The 21,776-nt window shown below is 41.8% G+C and overlaps 1 protein-coding gene across 7 annotated transcripts; it reads right to left on the bottom strand.

Annotated features, from left to right (window-relative positions):
* Positions 1 to 205: 205 nt before the first annotated feature.
* Positions 206 to 21,316, bottom strand: LOC135528413 (cAMP-dependent protein kinase inhibitor gamma-like). 7 transcript variants are annotated; one of them, XM_064957475.1, is made up of 6 exons: positions 21,100 to 21,315; positions 12,645 to 12,803; positions 2,887 to 2,950; positions 2,102 to 2,204; positions 1,293 to 1,477; positions 206 to 853 (listed from the first exon to the last, which is right to left on the bottom strand). In XM_064957475.1, coding segments are annotated over exons 4-6 (270 nt in total). In that variant the 5' UTR covers positions 2,104 to 2,204; positions 2,887 to 2,950; positions 12,645 to 12,803; positions 21,100 to 21,315; the 3' UTR covers positions 206 to 770. The 7 variants fall into 7 exon arrangements, with proteins under 7 accessions (XP_064813547.1, XP_064813546.1, XP_064813551.1 ...); XM_064957474.1 differs by lacking the exon at positions 12,645 to 12,803; XM_064957479.1 differs by lacking the exon at positions 2,102 to 2,204 and having other exon boundaries at positions 21,100 to 21,313.
* Between the last annotated feature and the right edge of the window lie 460 nt (positions 21,317 to 21,776).

The following is a 21,776-nucleotide window of genomic DNA, read 5'->3' on the forward strand; positions in this document are numbered from 1 at the left end:
TAAATACAATGTAAAAATTATATTTAAAAAAATATATTTAATCTCTCTCAGATATAGGATAGGCACTTCAGTCCCCCCCAAAAAATTCTAAAGGAAGTTTGTTCTGTTGTTCCTTGTAGTGAATCTGTAATTCAATTTGTTTGTATGGGCTAATAGCAGTAAAGACAAAAACATGTTTTTTGTTAAAACAATTCCATATAGCCTAGCACTTACTACACATTTTATTGCACAAAGAAATTCCAATTACAAAGATATCAGAGAACCATTTGAAATAAATATGACCTCCATTACAGTACATTGTAATTGCAACTTCATGTGTTCTTGTAAAAGAAAGGATAAACTAAGGAACATTTTTAACTAGGCCACAAACGTACACATAACAAAAGGAGTAACAAATGATTATAGATTCTGTATAGCTCTTCTTCTTGATGGGAGTTCGGTCCAAAGTTCTGTGTTTTCTCATAGTGATATGAGAACATTTCCTTTACCACTGTATTCCAGCAGCAACTATAGGCCAGGATTAGATGTAGTCCTACTTGTCAACTGTCAAGTTCTGTCAACTCCATTTCCCACAATGCCAATTGATAAAGGAGAGGAAGTATCATGCAACTGGACCAGCAAAGCTCCATCAGAGCTACACAGTGAGAGATTATGTCATCGCTGTTGAGGAGTAGGATTCGGGCAGGCAGGACAACCAGTAGATCCCCTCTCTCCGTGTCTCCTGCTGTCCCTTCCTGTCTGTGTCCCTCTCTCCTCTCCTGTGAGGTGGTTTATGATGGGCCCTTGACTCCCTGGGCCTCTTGGCTGGTTGACCCTTCACCCTCAGGTGCTGGTGATGCACCAGTCTCTCCTTCTAAAATACAGAGGAAACATGGTCCATTAAAAAAAACACAGCAACCACAAAGGATTTTTTTCCACATAAACTGTTTCATATGGTGCAACTGAACAGCAAATAAGGTGTTGTTTTTAAAAAATTCATAATAAATGTGCAAAAAATTCTAAAAAAAAAAACTGTCATTCTGGGGTATTGCAATTTTAGAATAAGGCTGTAATGTAACAAAATGTGGAAAGGGGGATGAGGTCTGAATACTTTCAGAATGCTCTGTATAAGTCTAATATCTATGTTCATGTTTTACAGGTACGTCAATTGTAAAGTATTTTTGTCTAATGTATTTTCATTATATGTTGGACCCCAGGAAGACTAGCTGTCGCCATTGGCGTCGGCTAACGGGGATCCTAATAAAATCATAAACCATAAAGATACCTCCTGGTTATATAGCATATACGCTCACCTGCAGCCTTCAGGTCCATCCCTTCCATGCCTTTGGTTAATTCACTGGTGCTGGCTGCTGCCCCCTGTCCCTGGATGTCAGGTACTGCGTTCCTGCGGCCTGTACGATCACAATTGATGAAGTCAGAGTACGACGTTGTTGTCTCCACATCCATCATCTGTCCATGACCTGAAACCTCATTACACCTGCAGAGAGGGATGGAGAAAGTGGGAATGAGAGAGAGAGAACACAGATGATGCAAAGGACATCAATACACACTTGGGCTTTTCAAAGTCCTACTACCGTGCCAGACACGGTAGTAGTCTGGTTATGCATGCACCATAGCAGCTGGAACTGTGTAAAAACGGAAAATAAACAGTTTGGTTCTGGTTGACACACTAGTCTGAGGGGTATGACTCTGTCAATGTTGAGCCATACAGGTCTGTGCCATTCTGTAGCAACAGTGAAGGAGTTCATCATTGCCATTTGTATTTCTGCACAGGGGCTAATGGAGCTGGTGTCAGTGTTAACTCACCAACCTAATTACAAAAAAAAAAAAAAACAGGAGCGCTGATCTGGGACTCAAACCCATCACTCGCTTCGGCCGTTTAAAAACTACCCACACAAACAATGCAAGCTTGCAGGAAGTTCCTCTTTATAGGAAATAAGGAGCTTTTATTGAAGTAAAAACACAAGAAGTGATCAATATGAACCAAAGTGTCTGACTGTGCTTATAAAGCCATTCAAAAAGGGCGGAGGCCGGCCGGGGGAGAGAAAAAAAAGAAAGAAAATAATGAGTTCAAGTAAAGAGCGTATTGAGCTCAGCTCACATTAGCTATCGATTCCTCCCTGCTCGGTCTTTTTCTTCTTAGCCCATATTAAATTGGGTCATGGATCCTGCCAGGGACTACAACACTGTACAACTGGTGGTTCCTAGGAGAAAAGGAGGGTGGAGGAGAAAATAAGCTGCTCCAGAAAGAAAAGACAATCATCTATTTTTCGAAGTAAGGGCCTTTCCTCTGGAAAAGATATGGAGACTGAATCTATGAGCTGGTTAAACCAGACTGAACGCTGCACTCACCATTGTTTGAAACAACTGTGACATGTACCAAAAAAAATGTGGACGCCAAGCTATGATTTTGTTGGCCCGGTGTGTCGGACAATTACAGGCAGCTGGACCTATCCTACTCCCACACTTCCCTCCTCCTCCAACCACCATTAAGCATCAGCCATGGTTAGCCTATGGTCAAGAGCCTCGTAGTGGCACTCCAAACAGCATTACAAAGAGTTGATAGGAGAACTGAATGTCAATCTCGAGCATAACAAAGTTCTACATAGTTTGATAGTCAAGGTCAGGTCGCCACAAATAAGCAACTTTGCCTGCCAAAAAAAACAACGTGTCAACGGATTCAACAAAACATTGAACCCTGAAGAATTCCTGGAGAAAAACTAAGTTGGCAGCAACAGCCTTCTCTACTTCCATTTTAGCAGTGACACAGTAACCCTGGGTCGGGTGGTTGTCAAACACTCCACTCACATTCCTTTAGTATCACTCAGAGGAACTCATCATTCAGAACGGCTTCCTCTCTACAGTTATTATAAATATTATAATTACCCAGTGTCCGTCGGTATGGGGCAAGGGCAGCTGTGTCTGTGCAGCTTGAAAAAAGAGGAATGAGCTGCAAGGGAGAGAGAGAGAGAGAGAGAGGAGAGACGAATAGAATTAGATTACTAGAACAGACATTTGCATTCAAGTCAACACTCTGATGGTTGGACCGGTGACCTTATTAGTCAAATTGTCATGGTCTGAAAGGTTTTATCCGTCCTCCCCTCCAGGAGAGGACAGCACCCCAGGAAATGTCACTGAGTGTAGGGCTTCCCTGGGCTGATCCAGAGCACTCATCATCCACCCATCAGCTAGTACCATGACCATGCTTCTCACAAAAAAAACATCCAAAAATAAAATTAAATACCTCCTCTAATCTATTTTCTCTGCAGACAGAAATTGTGTTTAAAATGTACCTTAGATCAACATTAGAAAACTTGCTAATGCAGCACTTTCTCTGTGAAAGATGTTCCGTTGTTGTCTGCCTCGCAACAGCGTTTGGGACCTTATCTAATTGCCATTTTTGTGGTCTCATGAGGACTTACCCACACATGCTGCTTTTCAGCCTCACACACACACGATCATTAAACAAGCTGGTTTCCATGGAGGGATGTTCTGATGTTCTGCCCTTTAGCACGTTACCTCTGCTCTGTTCCAACGCTGCTGTGGAGGCTTAAGAAGGCTGCAGCATCTCATTGAAACTACTGTGTGTGTGTGTGTGTGTGTATAATCTACATAGAGTATACATAAACGTGTTATTATAATGCATGGCACTGTCTGCTTGAGGCAAGCAGTTTGTTACTGTAACCAAGTTCTACTGCAGTTCGCCACTTCACTTTTACTGTAGTCTATGGCTTAACAGTTTGTTTTCCCAGTGCCACAGTTTAAAAGTCACAATGGTAACTCAATACATTAGCCTAAAGGGCTCTCTTTATGTCCTGAAAGGGCAGAGCAGGGGAGGAGAGGAAACTGTACCCAGCTGCAGCTTTTAACATTACCAGAGGTCAAATGTGTGCTTTCAGCCCAGACAAAACACCTTAACTCTCTACGGGAAACGACTACTGTAGAGTGCAGTACCAGTCAGTGTGATCTGTTAGTTTAGCTCAGTGCTCGCTCTACTGCAAGACACTAATGTGTGTTTACAATGTTCTGTGAATCTCTGAGGAAGCTATGATTCTCGGAACAAGAGGCGGAGCTTTCATTGGCTCCATTTACAATACATCACTAGTTGAATTTGTGAGAGAGGGGGAGAGAGCAACCTGGAATCAGGGGAAGATGTAACATAGTAAACGTAAAGCCGAGAGACTAATTGGTATGTGTTACATTTGGCATGGCATATATTAATTTGTGGATGTTCATTTCGTATGGTATTTGTTACGAATTGCAATTTGTACAATATGTTACAAAACTTGCTAAACGTATGATAAGTTACGAATTCCGATTTGTTGTGGCTAAAGCTGTTAGCTAGGTGGCGAATATTAGCTGGGTTAGGGGTTAAGATTAGGAGTTAGGTAAAAGGGTTAAGGTTACGGGAAGAGTTAGCTAACACGCTAAGTAGTTGTGTCGTAACTAAAAAAGTAAGATGAAATTGTTGCAAAGTTGCTAATTAGACAAAATGCTAAAGTTGTTTGTGACGAGATTTGAACACGCAATGTTTGGGTTGCTAGATGTTGGCGTTATACGGCCAACCAACCGTACTTTTGTTTTGGCCTTAAGTAACCTTAGTCGAATCCCTGAGCTGACAAGGCCAAAATCTGTCATTCTGCACCTGAGCAAGGCAGTTAACCCATTGTTCCCCGGGCGCCGTGGATGTCGATCAAGGCAGCCCCCTGCACCTCTCTGATTCAAAGGGGTTCGGTTAAACGCAAGACACATTTCAGTTGAAGGCATTCAGTTGTACAACTGACTAGGTACTCCCCTTTTCCCTTACCAAATGTAACATACAGTCTGAGTGTCCTGGGTTTACGTTTACTATGCTCCGTCTTTGAAACCAGGCTGGAGCGAGAGAAGGCTCTTGATTGAATAAAGGGCTTTGTTTACAGTAAATGAACATCACCGACAAGACAACATGATGTAATAGGACCACCACCACACACATGCACCAATAATCATCAACAAATTAAATGAAATTGTATTGGTCACATACACATATTTAGCAGATGTTATTGTAGCCTGTGAGATCAGCCAGGGAACCGAATGGATATGAGTCAGCAGAATGACCATAGTGCTTTCACTGGCCATTAGGGAGAGATGCTGGTCCAATCACACCGGAGCCTTTTAAGCCTGATCACTGTAATAAACTCTACATTACCTGCAATAACCTGCACAAAGAAAAGCCGCCTCGCTGTCTTCTAAACCCCATTAGGGCAGTCTCCTGCCCAATATGAAGTCCGTCAACTATTTCACTGCATTTATTGAGTAGAGGGGAGAAGGCCTAGGCTACACATGACTTAATCCAACTCTCTCATAGCAACAAGCTAATCTTCTGTGACTATTCTTAGATCCTGCCTGGTTGCTTTGGGGATCTGTTCATTATATTTAAGCTAGAGTAATGGAAAAAAAAATAAGGTGTAATTATTATAGGCTAAACATGTTAGCTAGACTATAACAATGATCAAAACAAGAGCCCTTCACTTTTAAATAGCAGAACAGAGGGTATGCTTTGCTGATATTGGGATGAGAAACCATAGGAAACCATGTGCAACCAGCTGAGTAGGACACTCAACTTCCCTAATATTCCTGTTAAAACAGGAATGCCAAGTCGAGCCAAACACCAAAAAGCCTTTATAATCAAACCATATGCCACATTCATTCAGATTTTGACAGAAAAAGATAGGAAAGTTCTACAATTTACCAAAAATAATCTGAAGAGTGTAAACAAACATGTTTTATTTAAAAAATAATAATTTTGTTTTGAATTTTACCCCTTTTTCTCCCCAATTTCATGGTATCCAATTGTTTTTAGTAGCTACTATCTTGCCTCATCGCTACAACTCCCGTACGGGCTCGGGAGAGACGAAGGTTGAAAGTCATGCGTCCTCCGTTACACAAACCAACCAAGCCACACTGCTTCTTAACACAGCGCGCATCCAACCCGGAAGCCAGCCGCACCAATGTGTCGGAGGAAACACCGTGCACCTGGCAACCTTGGTTAGCGCGCACCTCGCCCGGCCCGCCACAGGAGTCGCTGGTGCATGATGAAACAAGGATATCCCGACCGGCCAAGCCCTCCCAAACCCCCACGGACCTCCCAGTCGCGTCCGGTTACGACAGAGCCTGGGCGCAAACCCAGAGTCTCTGGTGGCACAGCTGGTACTGCAGTACAGCGCCCTTAACCACTGCACCACAAACTCCAGTTTTAGAACTCCCAACTCAGTGTGTGTAAAGCAGACAGCAGTCCATGGAGGCTCTCTCCTTCCCCACCTCGGAGCCAGGGCTTCACCGAGACACTGGGAGTCTGGATGCTGGCCGATCTCATTCTGTCAGCAGCTACTGCCTGCCTGTGTTGACTACCAGCCCATTCCACAACACTGAGGAGTTGTATTTCCTCCAGCAACAGGGTTAGCATTGTTGTTCTACACAGCGCTTCCGTTTCTTAAATAAATAAAATAAATAAAAAACAGTGTCTATTGAAAACTGGTGGCGAGTATGTGCTCTGTATATCCTTCCTCTTTTTATGAGGCCGCCGGACTTTGGTGCGAGTACTTAATTTCCCCTGGTAGTAGTGAGAAGTATAAAAGTTAAAATCAGAAAGATAGCCTGGTGTGAGTTGAGGGAGAACTTGCAGCAGTTTGCATTTGTGAAATAACAAATTCCCTGACTGACACAGGGAGGCTTAGGCTCCAACATCTTTGCCAAGTTTAATTTAGAAGAGTAACTAAGGGCTTTTTCAGAACCTCACAACTGCAGTTGCCCTCATTGCTCCCTGTGGCGCACTATGTAAATCCCTATGTAAATCTAGCCAAATTGTTCCCATAGCTACAGACCTAGCCTATCATTAAGGGATAATACACTACTTAATGCAATCTGTTTTCTCCCTCTTTTGATGCTGAAGAAACCATGTTGATTGGCAATATCCAATTAGCATTTCTTGAACGATCATTTGGATCATTGTGTGTTGGCAATAAGTGGTGGGATGAGCTGAGCAGTGCTCTGAGGGAGTAACAGTGACAAGGAGACCCAGGGGATGTGGAGTCCTAGTGGGCAGCCTGGTTCGTGTTCAGTAGTGCAACGCTGTAGCAAAACATTTTGCAACAGTAAACAAAATCTTTGATCTTATTGGACAAGTTCCGCTGGTAATTTACTGTTTCAAAGGGACTGTTTCAAACAACACAACCATTCTGCTTTAGGACCTTCAGCTGGTGGATGACATCACTGGGGCTTCACCCGTCATCCCTCACATGACTCACCACATCTCAGGAAGTCCTTCATAACTTCCACATAGTCTCAAGGCGCCTAATCAACTAACACAGCTTCCCTGAAAAACTTGCTGCTCCCAGGCTTACTGAATGAAAATCAACATCATCTACTGTAACACACCAATGGCAGGCCTGACATCCACTCGCGTTATAGAATTTTGACTACCTGGAAACTCATACATTAATTAACATCTAAACAGCCTTTTGAATCTTTTAAAATCCTAGTAGGCCAAAGATCCTGAGGACATCAAACTAACACAAAGTTTAATATTCATCTTGCTTCATAGGTTCTTCAAGGCATTTCAGAATCCTCCTTGATGCCCAAAACCAGAAGACAAAGTTAAGGTCATGAACAAGAATGAAATAGTCTCACAATACAGGTGGAATACATTCTTTACAGTAGGCCATTCTGTTCTCTATGTTGGCCTAGTTCAGTGTGTTACAGGCTACCGAAAGCTAGGTCAAATATCAGTGCCTGTGGACCAAGGGCTTAATGCATTATAACAATGTAGGGCCCGTGGAGATACATAATGGTTGGTCTTCTCACAATGCAACCACATGACCACAATGGAATAAAGTGACTTCTATCTTGAGGGCAAAGCAGCACAAAAGCAGAAAGTGTATAGTCCCTCTGGTGAATGAATGTCGTCCATGAGTGGAAATAGAGAGGAGAAAGGAGCTGTACAATTAAATAAGCTTTTCTATTCTCTTCTCCAGAATACATTAGAGGGATACGTGTGTAGATTACCCTATAACCCCGCTCCACTCTGTCAACCAGACACGTCAGATCAGAGAGCAATAGTAAATGGCGTATTTTTGTAGGCACTAACCGAGGCTAACTCCACCCTGGCTCAGTGTCCAAAGCCTATGGGGAAATTAATGGGTGTTTTGGTTAAATTACTAAAATAAAGCCTGTGGTAAACACAGGCTGAGGAGATCTTAAGTTTTATTCTATAAAATAATCTTTATCGGCTAACGTCAGCTAAACAATTAAAACGCTAACGATGTGCTAACATTTAAACAATAAAACTATAATTCTGGTTGCATGCCTTTCACGTCTAGCTAACAGGCTTCGCTTGCTTTATCAGACGGACCCAATGTCTCCTCTGGACAACATTGTTCAGGAAGCGATAAAATGAACACCTTCCCCCTGAAGAGATATGGTTGCAGCCTGGAGTAAAGCAACATACTATCCTTGCGTTTTCGTTCAAGCTGGTAAGCAGAAAGCTAACTAAACTAACTAGCTTTTTTGTCAGACTAGTGTAGCGTAACTAGTTTGCGTGGTCCGCCTTGTAACGTAAAAAATTACGCGACTAATGTTGTAGTTCCAGCCGTTAGCGACTAATTAAGTAAATAGCTTGAGCACATAAAGGCTTCATAATTCATAAAAAGTTCATGTTAACTGACTGATATCTCATAGAACAAAACATACAAGATTGTCTAAGCCTGTGTTAACCTCAGACCTTATTTTCGGTGTATATCCCAAAACACTATTCTTTTCCCCATTCATTTCCCACACAGGAATAGCCAACGAACCAGAGGTAGAAAATACTAACTTCAGTTTTTTTTTAGGACTACAAGCTGGCGAGCTCTATAAGTGTACTGTAGCAACATGGCCTGCCAGACCTATACAGCAAGGGGCTTCCCCAGTCCGTGTGTGCGTGTGGAGGACAGCCACAAATCACAGCTGAGGCTGAGTCAGAAGCAGGTGTTAACAGCTTTAGAAGAAAACTGCTGATGTTAACAGTCCAAAGAACTCACTCATCTATGGACGTCATAGAAAAGCCGCATACATATTGGAACTGGTCCCCCCCCCCCATGCTGCTAAATCACCATCGATTTACCATCGTAAATCAAAATGTTTAATGGGGATTAAAACATTTTTAATGTACTTTTGAGACAGACTGGGAGGATAAGCAAAGGCACAATCACTTACACTCTCCTCTTTTCTGTTGCAGAATGAGTTTATAGGAAAAAGCTAACGAGTCAGGACACCCATATGGTGAGGCACAGGGGTGCTTCTGAAATGGCAATCTATTCCACATACGGCTCTGGTCAAAAGTAGTGCACTATATGGGAAATAGGGTGCCATTTTGGCTCTGGTCAAAAGTAGTGCACTATATGGGAAATAGGGTGCCATTTTGGATGCGGACAGAAACTCACTGGAGAAGATAATGTTTCTGATATGAAATAGAAAAAAGCTCTGTTCTCCTGAAGAAATGTTCCTAAAACAACAGTGACTAAAACAACCGTGACAGAAAGTACAATTTGTGCTGCTTTTCTTTAGAGTAAATGTCATCGTGCTATCTTTCTAAGCCAGCTAAACAAACACAGATCTGTTTCCGCCAAATGAAATATGATATGGCCTACCTAACAATGCTGAACCATGTGCAAGAGTAAAGTTGAGTATGACATGTTTTTTGGTTGTTTTTTTTACAAACATTTACCAATAATCCCCGTTTGTTACTTTAAGATGAATGCACATGTGTAGGTGTCAAGCAGAGCCCGGGTTTCCACGACAACAATTTAGGAGCGTTTTAATGACGCATCTTCCCTTCAACAGCAGAAAACACTGTTACCAATTATTTTTCACTAGTCCTGTTCAACTAAAAATGTCACATCTCAACTTTTTAAGTCACTCAAACAAAACGATGTTGAGGTACATTTATAAAATATTTTGTCATAGGTGGATATATATAATCTAATAGATCCATAAACATTTTTATATATACATTTTTTTCTCTGACCATGTGGATTATTTATCTTTAAGCTCCCATACTTTTTATATATATATAAAAAGTATGGGAGCTTAAAGATAAATAATCCACATGGTCAGAGACATTGTTCAGTGGGGCAAAATGCCCCCAGGACAATCAACACAAGTCAAATGATACCTATATTAGCATTTTCCAAAACATGTCCAAATCATCTAAGTAACATTGAGTCACACAATCAACAGATTGACATTATTTTAGGATGATTTGGACAAAAACAAACTATATTAATAGTGACATGTGTAATTTTTTTTTCTTTCAGAAAACAGACATTTCCCTTAAGGGGGACAGTTTCCCCCAAGTTACCTTACTGATAGGACAGAAAGAAAGGGGAGTGCTGCTCTCTGATTAGCTTTACTATTCAAAACTCACCTTAACATTATAATTACAACACAATACTAATGACGGATCAGCTCCTAGAGAGATATTGCCACCTTCGGCTGCAAATATTGAGGTGGCTTATTCTAATGCTTACTCAATAAAAATAAAAAAAATCACCGATTTGGCACATCATTGCGCACGTTAGGCTACACACATCATGAAAAATATAGAGACAAATTACACAGTAGCCTACAAGTAGCAATATAGTGATTGAACATGAAATATATTTCAATATGATTGGAAAAGGCCAATACCGTTTATTTTAATGCCGTCATATTGGATTTCATTTGAAGCTTTTCTTTAAATGCCGCTTGTTTTGTATAAATTGCAAAGACATTGGCAAACGTGTGTCTGTAGTCAACTTCGTTCTAAAGTTAGAGGTCACAGAGAGAAGGCTAAATGTGATTCTATGTTTAGCAGAGATCTTCTGTGTATGAAGTGACGCGGGGGGGTGGGGGGCAAATAAGCATCTAATGACGCACAGCTGTTCTATGAGTGGACTGAGGCAGGCGTAAGATTACGAGCATTTTTAAGTGAAACGATAAAGGGAAATTTCCAGCACTACCTGAATATCAACATACTGTATGTGAAAATGGCACATCTATATTTTGTAGTGCAATTAATATGCAGTTAACAGGCGATACCTACTCATAATTGGTTAAAATTACAGGATGCACACCGATGTCATTGGAAACACTTATCGTCTATCTTTTTTTACTACAAAACATAGGAACGCTCCATTTTCACATATGTTGATGTCGGGGTGATGCTGGAGATGATGAATATGAAGTTGAAACACTGACATTTCCCTTTAATACCGATGATTTTGGGAAACAGCTCTGAGATTTAATGATGCTCCTACGAAAGGTTCTAACGGTCAACTTACATGCTGACCACACCACTCGCGTTGCAAAATAAAATGCACACATACATAATTTAATCATTGCACCCACACTGCTCACGAGCGTCTGCATGGCCAGGCACTAAAATAGAATTTGCTTCTATTTGTGACGCTCAACGCGCTGAAAGTCCGGCCTCTCCCATCTCCTCATTGGTTGTTAGTGGCACATACACACGTGGGTAATTGAAAGATGAACTGAGGTTCCTGAGTGGCGCAGCGGTCTAAGGCACTGCATCTTAGTGCTAGAGACTTCACTACAGACACCCTGGTTTGAATCCAGGCTGTATCATAACCGGCCGTGATTGGGAGTCCAATAGGGCGGCGCAGTTAAATAAAGGCCTAGTTGCCTAGTTAAATAAAGGTAAAAAAAAAAAACCTGAGGTCCACACTCCAGTCGGTTGTGGTAACGCACCGAAAGTTGGTGGCCAACCGCCATATAAAGTCCAAAATGTGAAGAAGCCTGAAGGAAGGAGAGACGACTGGAAGCTGTTTTATCTGTGGATTAATTGTCGGAGTAGAGGACCTTGTGCATTTTAGGTAAAATAACCCAATGTTTATATCCCAGGACAAATGAGCTAGCGACAGCAAGCTAGCTAGCTAAATTGCCATACATGCTTAATGCTTTTCGACCCGTCCCCAAATTAATATAATAGGTTCAGAGTTTGTTTTGATATTTCAACCCGTATGTCCTGATCGCGTCCGGTGTGGGTGGACAAAATCAAATTGCGCGCAATGGCGCACGCGATTTGGTCAGCATGTTATAGCCTTAAGATGTTTTTTGGGGGGGAAACCGAACACAGGCGACATTGCAAAGACGAGACAAGCAGATAACTGAGAAGGAGTCAAGAGAGTGGGAATATAGAGACGTCTCTTTAGCTCTGTTCACTATCACGGTGGTAGAAAGGGATCATGGTGACAGACTAAGTATATTTATGCTCCCATATTTAACATACAACTCTGCTAGAGTTGTTTATGGACTGGCTTCTCCAAACCACCCCGTCAGACTTAAAAAGTAAAGAGGATGGGACTGAACAGGACCACCATGCTTTACTTCTTAGAATAAACAAGGGGAGGGAAGACAGGAGAGGAAAGAATGCATGTTTATTATTGTGGTTGTGACCAACTAAGGCAATCTGTTATTGGATCATACTGGAAAACACCCTGTTATGCATGTATGTGCATAGCGACTGAACTGGTATCTACACAAAACAACTAGTAGGTTGCAGCTTTTTTTCAACACCTGTTACAGTAAAGGTCCTCCCCAACCAAACTGAACACATCTCAATCACTTACCAGGGCTAAAACATATCCACAGCTGCACCAGGTCTCGCAGCCGCAGCCTTGTCCTCTCCAACAAATCTACCAGGATGTAGATGTCCAGTGATTCAATTTGCTTTGTACAGAATGAGGAGGGTGGAAGTGAAGGCACAACATTCCCCGTAAGCAGCAAGCCTTGAAAAACAGCAAACTTGGGTAATCATTATGGTTTGTTAGAAGTAATCAAACCAGCTCTTCACTATAATAACTACTAATGTAGTACATGAAGATTATTGAGAAATGTAATCTTAATTGCTAGTTATTTACTCAGGTTACCCAGTCATGTTAATGAGTTTTTAAAGTCAATCATTAACATTAACAATCATCAATCATACCCGCTTAGCACTAACTAACCAACCCTTTACATGTTCTTAATGACTAAGCCTACGTAGCCTACGTAGTTATTTTGCTAAACCAATTAGCACCTAGACTTCCTGAAAAAGTTTGAAAACACAAAGTGATGTGTAATATGAAAATCATGACTCAACTTAACTAAAGTAATGCCACGATTAAGTTAGAGACTTAAGAAGTAGCAAACAAGCACATTCGGACAAATCTTAAGTCTGGTCTACAGACGAGGTGTGTGTGTGTGTACGCGTATCTATGATGTCTTTGTGCAGTAAAATACATTTATCTTCCTGCCAGTCATTTGGTCATGAGAAAGTGAAGGAGCTAAAAACAGACACACAACCAATGTCCTCCAGCCTGGTCTAACTACAGAGCTTATGCTCTACAAGTCCATCAAATTTTCAGAGGGGGCTCACTAGTAATTTTGAAGGTAAAATAAATTATAAGCGCCACCAACACAGTGAATGGGAAAATGGATTCAAAGAGAACTCTGCTGGTGATTTGCTGAATGTACACTACTAAAAAGGAGGGCTGCGATTGGCTAATGACATACACTACCGGTCAAAAGTTTTAGAACACCTACTCATTCAAGGGTTTTTCGTTATTTTTACTATTTCCTACATTGTAGAATAATAGTGAAGACATCAAAACTACGAAATAACATATGGAATCATGCAGAAACCAAAAGAAAAAAAGTGTTAAATCAAAATATATTTGAGATTCTTCAAATAGCCACCCTTTGCCTTGATGACTGCTTTCCACACTCTTGGTATTCTCTCAACCAGCTTCATGAGGTAGTCTTTCTGGAATGCATTTCAATTAACAGGTCGGCCTTGTTAAAAGTTAATTTGTGGAATTTATTTCCTTCTTAATGCGTTTGAGCCAATCGGTTGTGTTGTGACTAGAGGTCGACCGATTATGATTTTTCAACGCCAATACCGATTATTGGAGGACCAAAAAAAAGCTGATACCGATTAATCGGCCGATTTGTATTTATTTTTTATTTGTAATAATGACAATTACAACAATACTGAATGACCACTTATTTGAACTTAATATAACATCAATAAAATAAGTTTAGCCTCGAATAAATAATGAAACATGTTCAATTTGGTTTAAATAATGCAAAAACAAAGTGTTGGAGAAGAAAGAAAAAGTGCAATATGTGCCATGTAAGAAAGCTAATGTTTAAGTTCCTTGCTCAGAACATGAGAACATATAAAAGCTGGTGGTTCCTTTTCACATGAGTCATCAATATTCCCAGGTAAAAACTTTTAGGTTGTAGTTATTATAAGACTATTTCTCTCGATACCATTTGTATTTCATTAACCTTTGACTATTGGATGTTCTTATAGGCACTTTAGTATTGCCAGTGTAACAGTATAGCTTCCGTTCCTCTCCTCGCTCCTACCTGGGCTCGAACCAGGAACACATCGACAACAGCCACCCTCGAAGCAGCGTTACCCATGCAGAGCAAGGGGAACAACCACTCCAAGTCTCAGAGCAAGTGACGTTTGAAACGCTATTAGCGCGCACCCCGCTAACTAGCTAGCCATTTCACATCGGTTACACCAGCCTCATCTCGGGAGTTGATAGGCTTGAAGTCATAAACAGCGCAATGCTTGAAGCACAGCAAAGACCTGCTGGCAAAACACACAAAAGTGCTGTTTGAATGAATGCTTACGAGCTTGCTGCTGCCTACCACCGCTCAGTCAGACTGCTCTATCAAATCATAGACTTAATTATAACATAATAACACACAGAAATACGAGCCTTAGGTCATTAATATGGTCTAATCCGGAAACTATCATCTCGAAAACAAGACGTTTATTCTTTCAGTGAAATACGGAACCGTTCCGTATTTTATCTAACGGGTGGCATCCATAAGTCTAAATATTCCTATTACATTGCACAACCTTCAATGTTATGTCATAATTCCGTAATATTCTGGCAAATTAGGCAGCCCAAACTGTTGCATATACCCTGATTGCATGAACGCAAGAGAAGTGACACAATTTCACCTTGTTAATATTGCCTGCTAACCTGGATTTCTTTTAGCTAAATATGCAGGTTTAAAAATATATACTTGTGTATTGATTTTAAGAAAGGCATTGATGTTTATGGTTAGGTACACATTGGAGCAATGACAGTCCTTTTTCACGAATACGCACCGCATCGATTATATGCAACGCAGGACACGCTAGATAAACTAGTAATATCATCAACCATGTGTAGTTAACTAGTGATTATGATTGATTGATTGTTTTTATAAGATAAGTTTAATGCTGGCTAATAACTTACCTTGGCTTACTGCATTCGCGTAACAGGCAGGCTCCTCATGGAATGCAACGAGAGGCAGGTGGTTATAGTGTTGGACTAATTAACTAAGGTTGCAAGATTGGAAACGAGCTGACAAGGTAAAAATCTGTCGTTCAGCCCCTGAACAAGGCAGTTAACCCACCGTTCCTCGGCCGTCATTGAAAATAAGAATGTGTTCTTAACTGACTTGCCTAGTTAAATAAAGGTAAAAAATAATCTGCTAAATCGGTGTCCAAAAATACAGATTTCCAATTTGTTATGAAAGCTTGAAGTCGACCTGTAGTTGTGACAAGGTAGGGGGGTATACAGAAGATAGCACTATATGGTAAAAGACCAAGTACATATTATGGCAAGAACAGATCAAATAAGCAAAGAGAAACGAGAGTCCATCATTACTTTAAGACATGAAGATCAAGTCAATACAGAACATTTTAAGAACTTCGAAAGCTTCTTCAAGTGCAGTCGCAAAAACCATCAATCGCTCTCATGAGGATCGCCACAGGAATGGAGAACCCAGAGTTTCCTCTGCCGCAAACGATAAGTTCGTTAGAGAGTTACCAGCCTCAGAAGAGTTACCAGCTTCAGAGTTCAAGTAACAGACATCTCAACATCAACTGTTCAGCGGAGACTGTGTGAGTCAGGCATTCATGGTAGAATTGCTGCAAAGAAACCACTACTAAAGGACACCAATAAGAAGAAGAGACTTGCTTGGGCCAAGAAACAAGAACTATGGACGTTAGACCGGTTGAAATTTGTCCTTTGTTCTGGAGTCCAAATTGAAGATTTTTGGTGCCAACCATGTCTTTGTGAGACTCGGTGTGAGTGCTTTGCTGGTGTCAAACGACACCGCTGGTTCTGCTCACACTGCCCTACGCTGTGCTCTGACCTCTTTCTCCCCTCTCTCTCCAGATGAAATCTCGCTTCTTGTGACGGCCGGCCGCCCAACAACCTGCCCGCTTGACCCTATCCCCTCCTCTCTTCTCCAGACCGTTTCCGGAGACCTTCTCCCTTACCTCACCTCACTCATCAACTCATCCCTGACCGCTGGCTACGTCCCTTCAGTCTTCAAGAGAGCGAGAGTTGCACCCCTTCTGAAAAAACCTACACTCGACCCCTCTGATGTCAACAACTACAGACCAGTATCCCTTCTTTCTTTTCTCTCAAACTCTTGAACGTGCCGTCCTTGGCCAGCTCTCCCGCTATCTCTCTCAGAATGACCTTCTTGATCCAAATCAGTCAGGTTTCAAGACTAGTCATTCAACTGAGACTGCTCTTCTCTGTATCACGGAGGCGCTCCGCACTGCTAAAGCTAACTCTCTCTCCTCTGCTCTCATCCTTCTAGACCTATCGGCTGCCTTCGATACTGTGAACCATCAGAGCCTCCTCTCCACCCTCTCCGAGTTGGGCATCTCCGGCGCGGCCCACGCTTGGATTGCGTCCTACCTGACAGGTCGCTCCTACCAGGTGGCGTGGCGAGAATCTGTCTCCTCGCCACGCGCTCTCACCACTGGTGTCCCCCAGGGCTCTGTTCTAGGCCCTCTCCTATTCTCGCTATACACCAAGTCACTTGGCTCTGTCATAACCTCACATGGTCTCTCCTATCATTGCTATGCAGACGACACACAATCAATCTTCTCCTTTCCCCCTTCTGATGACCAGGTGGCGAATCGCATCTCTGCATGTCTGGCAGACGTATCAGTGTGGATGACGGATCACCACCTCAAGCTGAACCTCGGCAGGACGGAGCTGCTCTTCCTCCCGGGGAAGGACTGCCCGTTCCATGATCTCGCCATCACGGTTGACAACTCCATTGTGTCCTCCTCCCAGAGCGCTAAGAACCTTGGCGTGATCCTGGACAACACCCTGTCATTCTCAACTAACATCATGGCGGTGGCCCGTTCCTGTAGGTTCATGCTCTACAACATCCGCAGAGTACGACCCTGCCTCACACAGGAAGCGGCGCAGGTCCTAATCCAGGCACTTGTCATCTCCAGTCTGGATTACTGCAACTCGCTGTTGGCTGGGCTCCCTGCCTGTGCCATTAAACCCCTACAACTCATCCAGAACGCCGCAGCCCGTCTGGTGTTCAACCTTCCCAAGTTCTCTCACGTCACCCCGCTCCTCCGCTCTCTCCACTGGCTTCCAGTTGAAGCTCGCATCCGCTACAAGACCATGGTGCTTGCCTACGGAGCTGTGAGGGGAACGGCACTGCAGTACCTCCAGGCTCTGATCAGGCCCTACACCCAAACAAGGGCACTGCGTTCATCCACCTCTGGCCTGCTCGCCTCCCTACCACTGAGGAAGTACAGTTCCCGCTCAGCCCAGTCAAAACTGTTCGCTGCTCTGGCCCCCCAATGGTGGAACAAACTCCCTCACGACGCCAGGACAGCGGTGTCAATCACCACCTTCCGGAGACACCTGAAACCCCACCTCTTTAAGGAATACCTAGGATAGGATAAGTAATCCTTCTCACCCCCCCCTTAAATGATTTAGATGCACTATTGTAAAGTGGCTGTTCCACTGGATGTCAGAAGGTGAATTCACCAATTTGTAAGTCGCTCTGGATAAGAGCGTCTGCTAAATGACTTAAATGTAAATGTAAATGTGACACTGTCTGTGATTTTATTTTGAATTCAAGGCACACCACAGCATTCTGCAGCAATACGCCATCCCAACTGGATTGGGCTTAGTGGGACTATCATTTGTTTTTTAACAGGACAATGACCCAACACACCTCCAGGCTATGTAAGGGCTATTTGTCCAAGGAGGAGAGTGATGGAGTACTGCATCAGATGACCTGGCCTCCACAATCCCCCGACCAACCAAATTGAGATAGTTTGGGATGAGTCGGACCGCAAAGTGATAAGGAAAAGCAGCCAAGAAGTGCTCAGCAATATGTGAGAACTCCTAGAATGTTGGAAAAGCATTCCAGGTGAAGCTGGTTGAGAGAATGCCAAGTGTGCAAAGCTGTCATCAAGGCAAAGGGTGGCTATTTGAAGAATCTCAAATATATTTTGATTTGTTACGATATTTTTTGGTTACAACATGATTCCATGTGTTATTTCATAGTTTTGATGTCTTGACTATAATTATACAATGTAGAAAATAGTAAAAATTAAGAAAAACCCTTGAATGAGTAGGTGTTCTAAAACTTTTGACCGGTGGTGTGTCATTTTATACATAGAAATTGACATAGAATATCTTTAATAGTACCTGAGAGCCCACTATGGAAATGTAACACGTCTAAAGAGTATTTTGTTCCAAACAATATGTCTAAAAAAGGTACTTTTCCGATAGTAGTATGAATGTTTAATGTTGAAAAAATGTATGTGAAAATTGTTATTTAAGAATCTGGACATACTCCATATTTGAGAGCACACGATAAGGAGTATAATGACACCAAGATGTTGTTTGTATCATGTACAGTTCACAGATCATAGGGTCTTGCATGTATAGCTCTAAACGGGTCTAAAATGGCCACTTTCATCACGATTTTCTCAAACACTGTGACACAAATGTAAAAAGTTCGTAACACATCCTTCCTCCAAATTAGGTTTCTCTGTGAGAATTGCCAGAACAACCAGAGACACCAAAAATAAGCCTATCCTGGCGTGGGATCGCCCACGTAACCAGATTTACACCAGAGACTAAAATAATGCACTTCCTGAGGGAAGAAAGTGATGGCCACCACACCCAAAACAACAATACACAACAACCCAACAAAACACACACTCGCCCAGAGTAGGCCTCCTCTACAGTGGATTCAATCTGAATCTTTCCTGGCTAATAATGTTATTGTTACCTTGGCAGCTATCAACATACACACAGATCATAGATATGACATCCATTAGCTGAAGTGGGAGTTGTAAAAGAAAAAAAAAAAGTGGTTCTGTTGGTGCTACTGCAGATGCACAGTACAGGCTTACAGTACATTAGCATTATTGTTGATCCATGAAGCCTTAACTTCATCTGAAAGATAGAAAATGACTCATGCTTTTCACCCCTGGTCTTAAATGTGTGTGCAGGCTTTTGTCCAAGTTCATATCATCTGATTCAGCTAATGGTCTTGTTTATCAAGTGATTGTGCTGCTGGCCTTGGAACAAAAACCCTGCAAATATACATGGCATCCCTACAGGACCAAGAGGGAACATTGACCAAATATCTACCAGAAACATACAGAGGGTGTATCCACTAGAAACCAAACGACAAGTGAACTTGTCCACTAAGAAATTATTGTTTTTGGTTACAGTTCACACTAATTAAATACACCCCAGGTCCACTGGGGCCCCCCTTCATCTACTACTGGGTCAATAGTAAACATCTCCATTTACACCAACACACCCAAATGATAATCATGTGTTCATACAGATAACCAGATACAGCAGTACCTGTTCACAAGAAATTCCCCTGTCAAGGCAAATTGTAAACTGCATATGCAAATGTGATGATCATGATCTTAACAGAGGGTATTTGTTGAGAATGGTTATTTTAAAGAGGACTATGTGAAAACACCAATAGCAATCCTCTTTAAAGTGAACTCTTGGGGTAAACAAAAATAATTCATAAAATAATAAAAACTCAGTTCTCTTTGCAGTGATGCTGCCCTTGCCTTTGAAAGAGGACTCAACTCTTTTCCCAGTTTACTTCACCATTTTGTGGTCTGAGTCCCCTTTGCATTCACTATGTTTAGAAAGGAACCAATATCTTTTTCCAACATTCACTCAATGCAGGACAAGCCATTCCGTCAGAACGTGTTATTTGACAGCTAGATATACCTACTTACATTTTGGAAGCTAATAGATGGCGCTTATTATTTGACCCTGCTGGCCATATATGAAAGTTTGAACATCTTGAAGAACAATCTGGCCGTAATGCACAGCCAGAAAAGGACTGGTCACCCCTCAGAGCCTGATTCCTCTAGGTTTCTTCCTAGGTTCCTTTACCTTAACCATTTAAACTGTCAACTTCAAATGGGGTCCCAGGAATCCCAGATAGCAATTACCTTTATTTTGTACGCTATTTTGTGACTCACCAAATATGTTGTCGTCTTCTCACACTATTCAAACCCCACAATCGAATAAACAGTTTATGAAGCTCGCTTAACACATAGAACACATAGTGCAAACTAATAATCTGAATGTATTAATGTATCAAAACGACACATATATTTCGGAATTTCTGTGCATCCTTGACAGTCGCTAACCAGTATCCCAAAACAGCACACGTTTTCTTCGAAGTTCCTTTAGAATGTTCACACTGCCGACAAAACATGACTCGAACTGCACTGACTTCAAACAAATTGGCTGATAGGGGCCAAGTGTGAAAACGCCCATTCTTTTGAAACTGTCATTGTACAGGATCAGTTTATCGGTGCTGAACCCTGAACTTATTTATGTGTTTACCTGATTTTGGTGGGCAATACGCAAAACTGAATTGAATGTTTAAATATTGGACGAGTACATAAATCGCACAGAATACTGAGAGAATAATAGGCATTGATAGGCTATCTATTTCACCAGACGACAGTACTTTCGGGTCAGATAATATAGCCGCTATAAATAGGAACTCCAATGAGCAAAGAAACAAATAAAACGTCCCTCAAATCCCCAAATGCTGGCCACTTTGACGAACACACGGCCTGCATCAACATAAGAATTGTAGGCTAATTGCTCTTAGTCTAAAAGCATATTCCGCCGAGGTCGTGCCGCTACAATCATTTTCACAACAATGTGTTATACTGTAACCAAAATACACATTACTAACCTTGATTCGCAAGCCTTTCTTATCTACTTGTTACAATCGGATCAAACACCAATTAAGTTTCCGGGATCATCTGCAACACGTAGTGTAAATCTTATAAGGACGTTGGTCTGGATTAGTGATAAAAAAAAAGTATCCGAAAGCGGGATGTTTCTCTGGGAACCTCAGGGAAACAATGAGGGAATGGTACTTCTCAAACAGCTGTTTCCAAAATGGAGTTAGCCACCCCACAGCCAATCAAAAACCGTCTTGTGTTTCAGGCGTATTATTGTATTGTGTTCTGTTCTGGGCCCGGTTTCCCGATATCGGTGGAATTTAGGCTGTTAGTGATCTTTCCTACAACGACCGAAAGATGTAGGCAGAGAACACGGTCGTTGTTGGACCATGTGTCAATACTGACAGGATCGAAATAAATGGAGGGCTGCTCTCAGTTTAAAATATTTCCTTAACATATAAAACGTTTAAAATTGATTTAACACACGAATCTTTAGGGGGCATTTTTCCCCAAAGACAGGGGCGTTTTGCCCTTATAGTGGCGCAAATAACAACGTAAATTGTCCACTTTTTCCCTTCAAAATGTTGTTGCCTAAAGGATAGCCAGTATGCACATATCTAAATCTTACCAAAATTAGCTTCTTTTTTTTAATAGCCTCCTTTTTTTCAATTTTCGCCTAAATGAC

The sequence above is a fragment of the Oncorhynchus masou genome, chromosome 33, assembly GCF_036934945.1.
Source record: "Oncorhynchus masou masou isolate Uvic2021 chromosome 33, UVic_Omas_1.1, whole genome shotgun sequence".
Lineage (NCBI taxonomy): Eukaryota > Metazoa > Chordata > Actinopteri > Salmoniformes > Salmonidae > Oncorhynchus > Oncorhynchus masou.

What these genes read in the sequence shown, in the direction of transcription:
- LOC135528413 (XM_064957474.1), bottom strand. An exon ending in GATGGACCTGAAGGCTGCAG is followed by an intron (nt 854 to 1,292) that starts GTGAGCGTATAT and finishes TCTGTATTTTAG; the next exon opens with AAGGAGAGACTGGTGCATCA.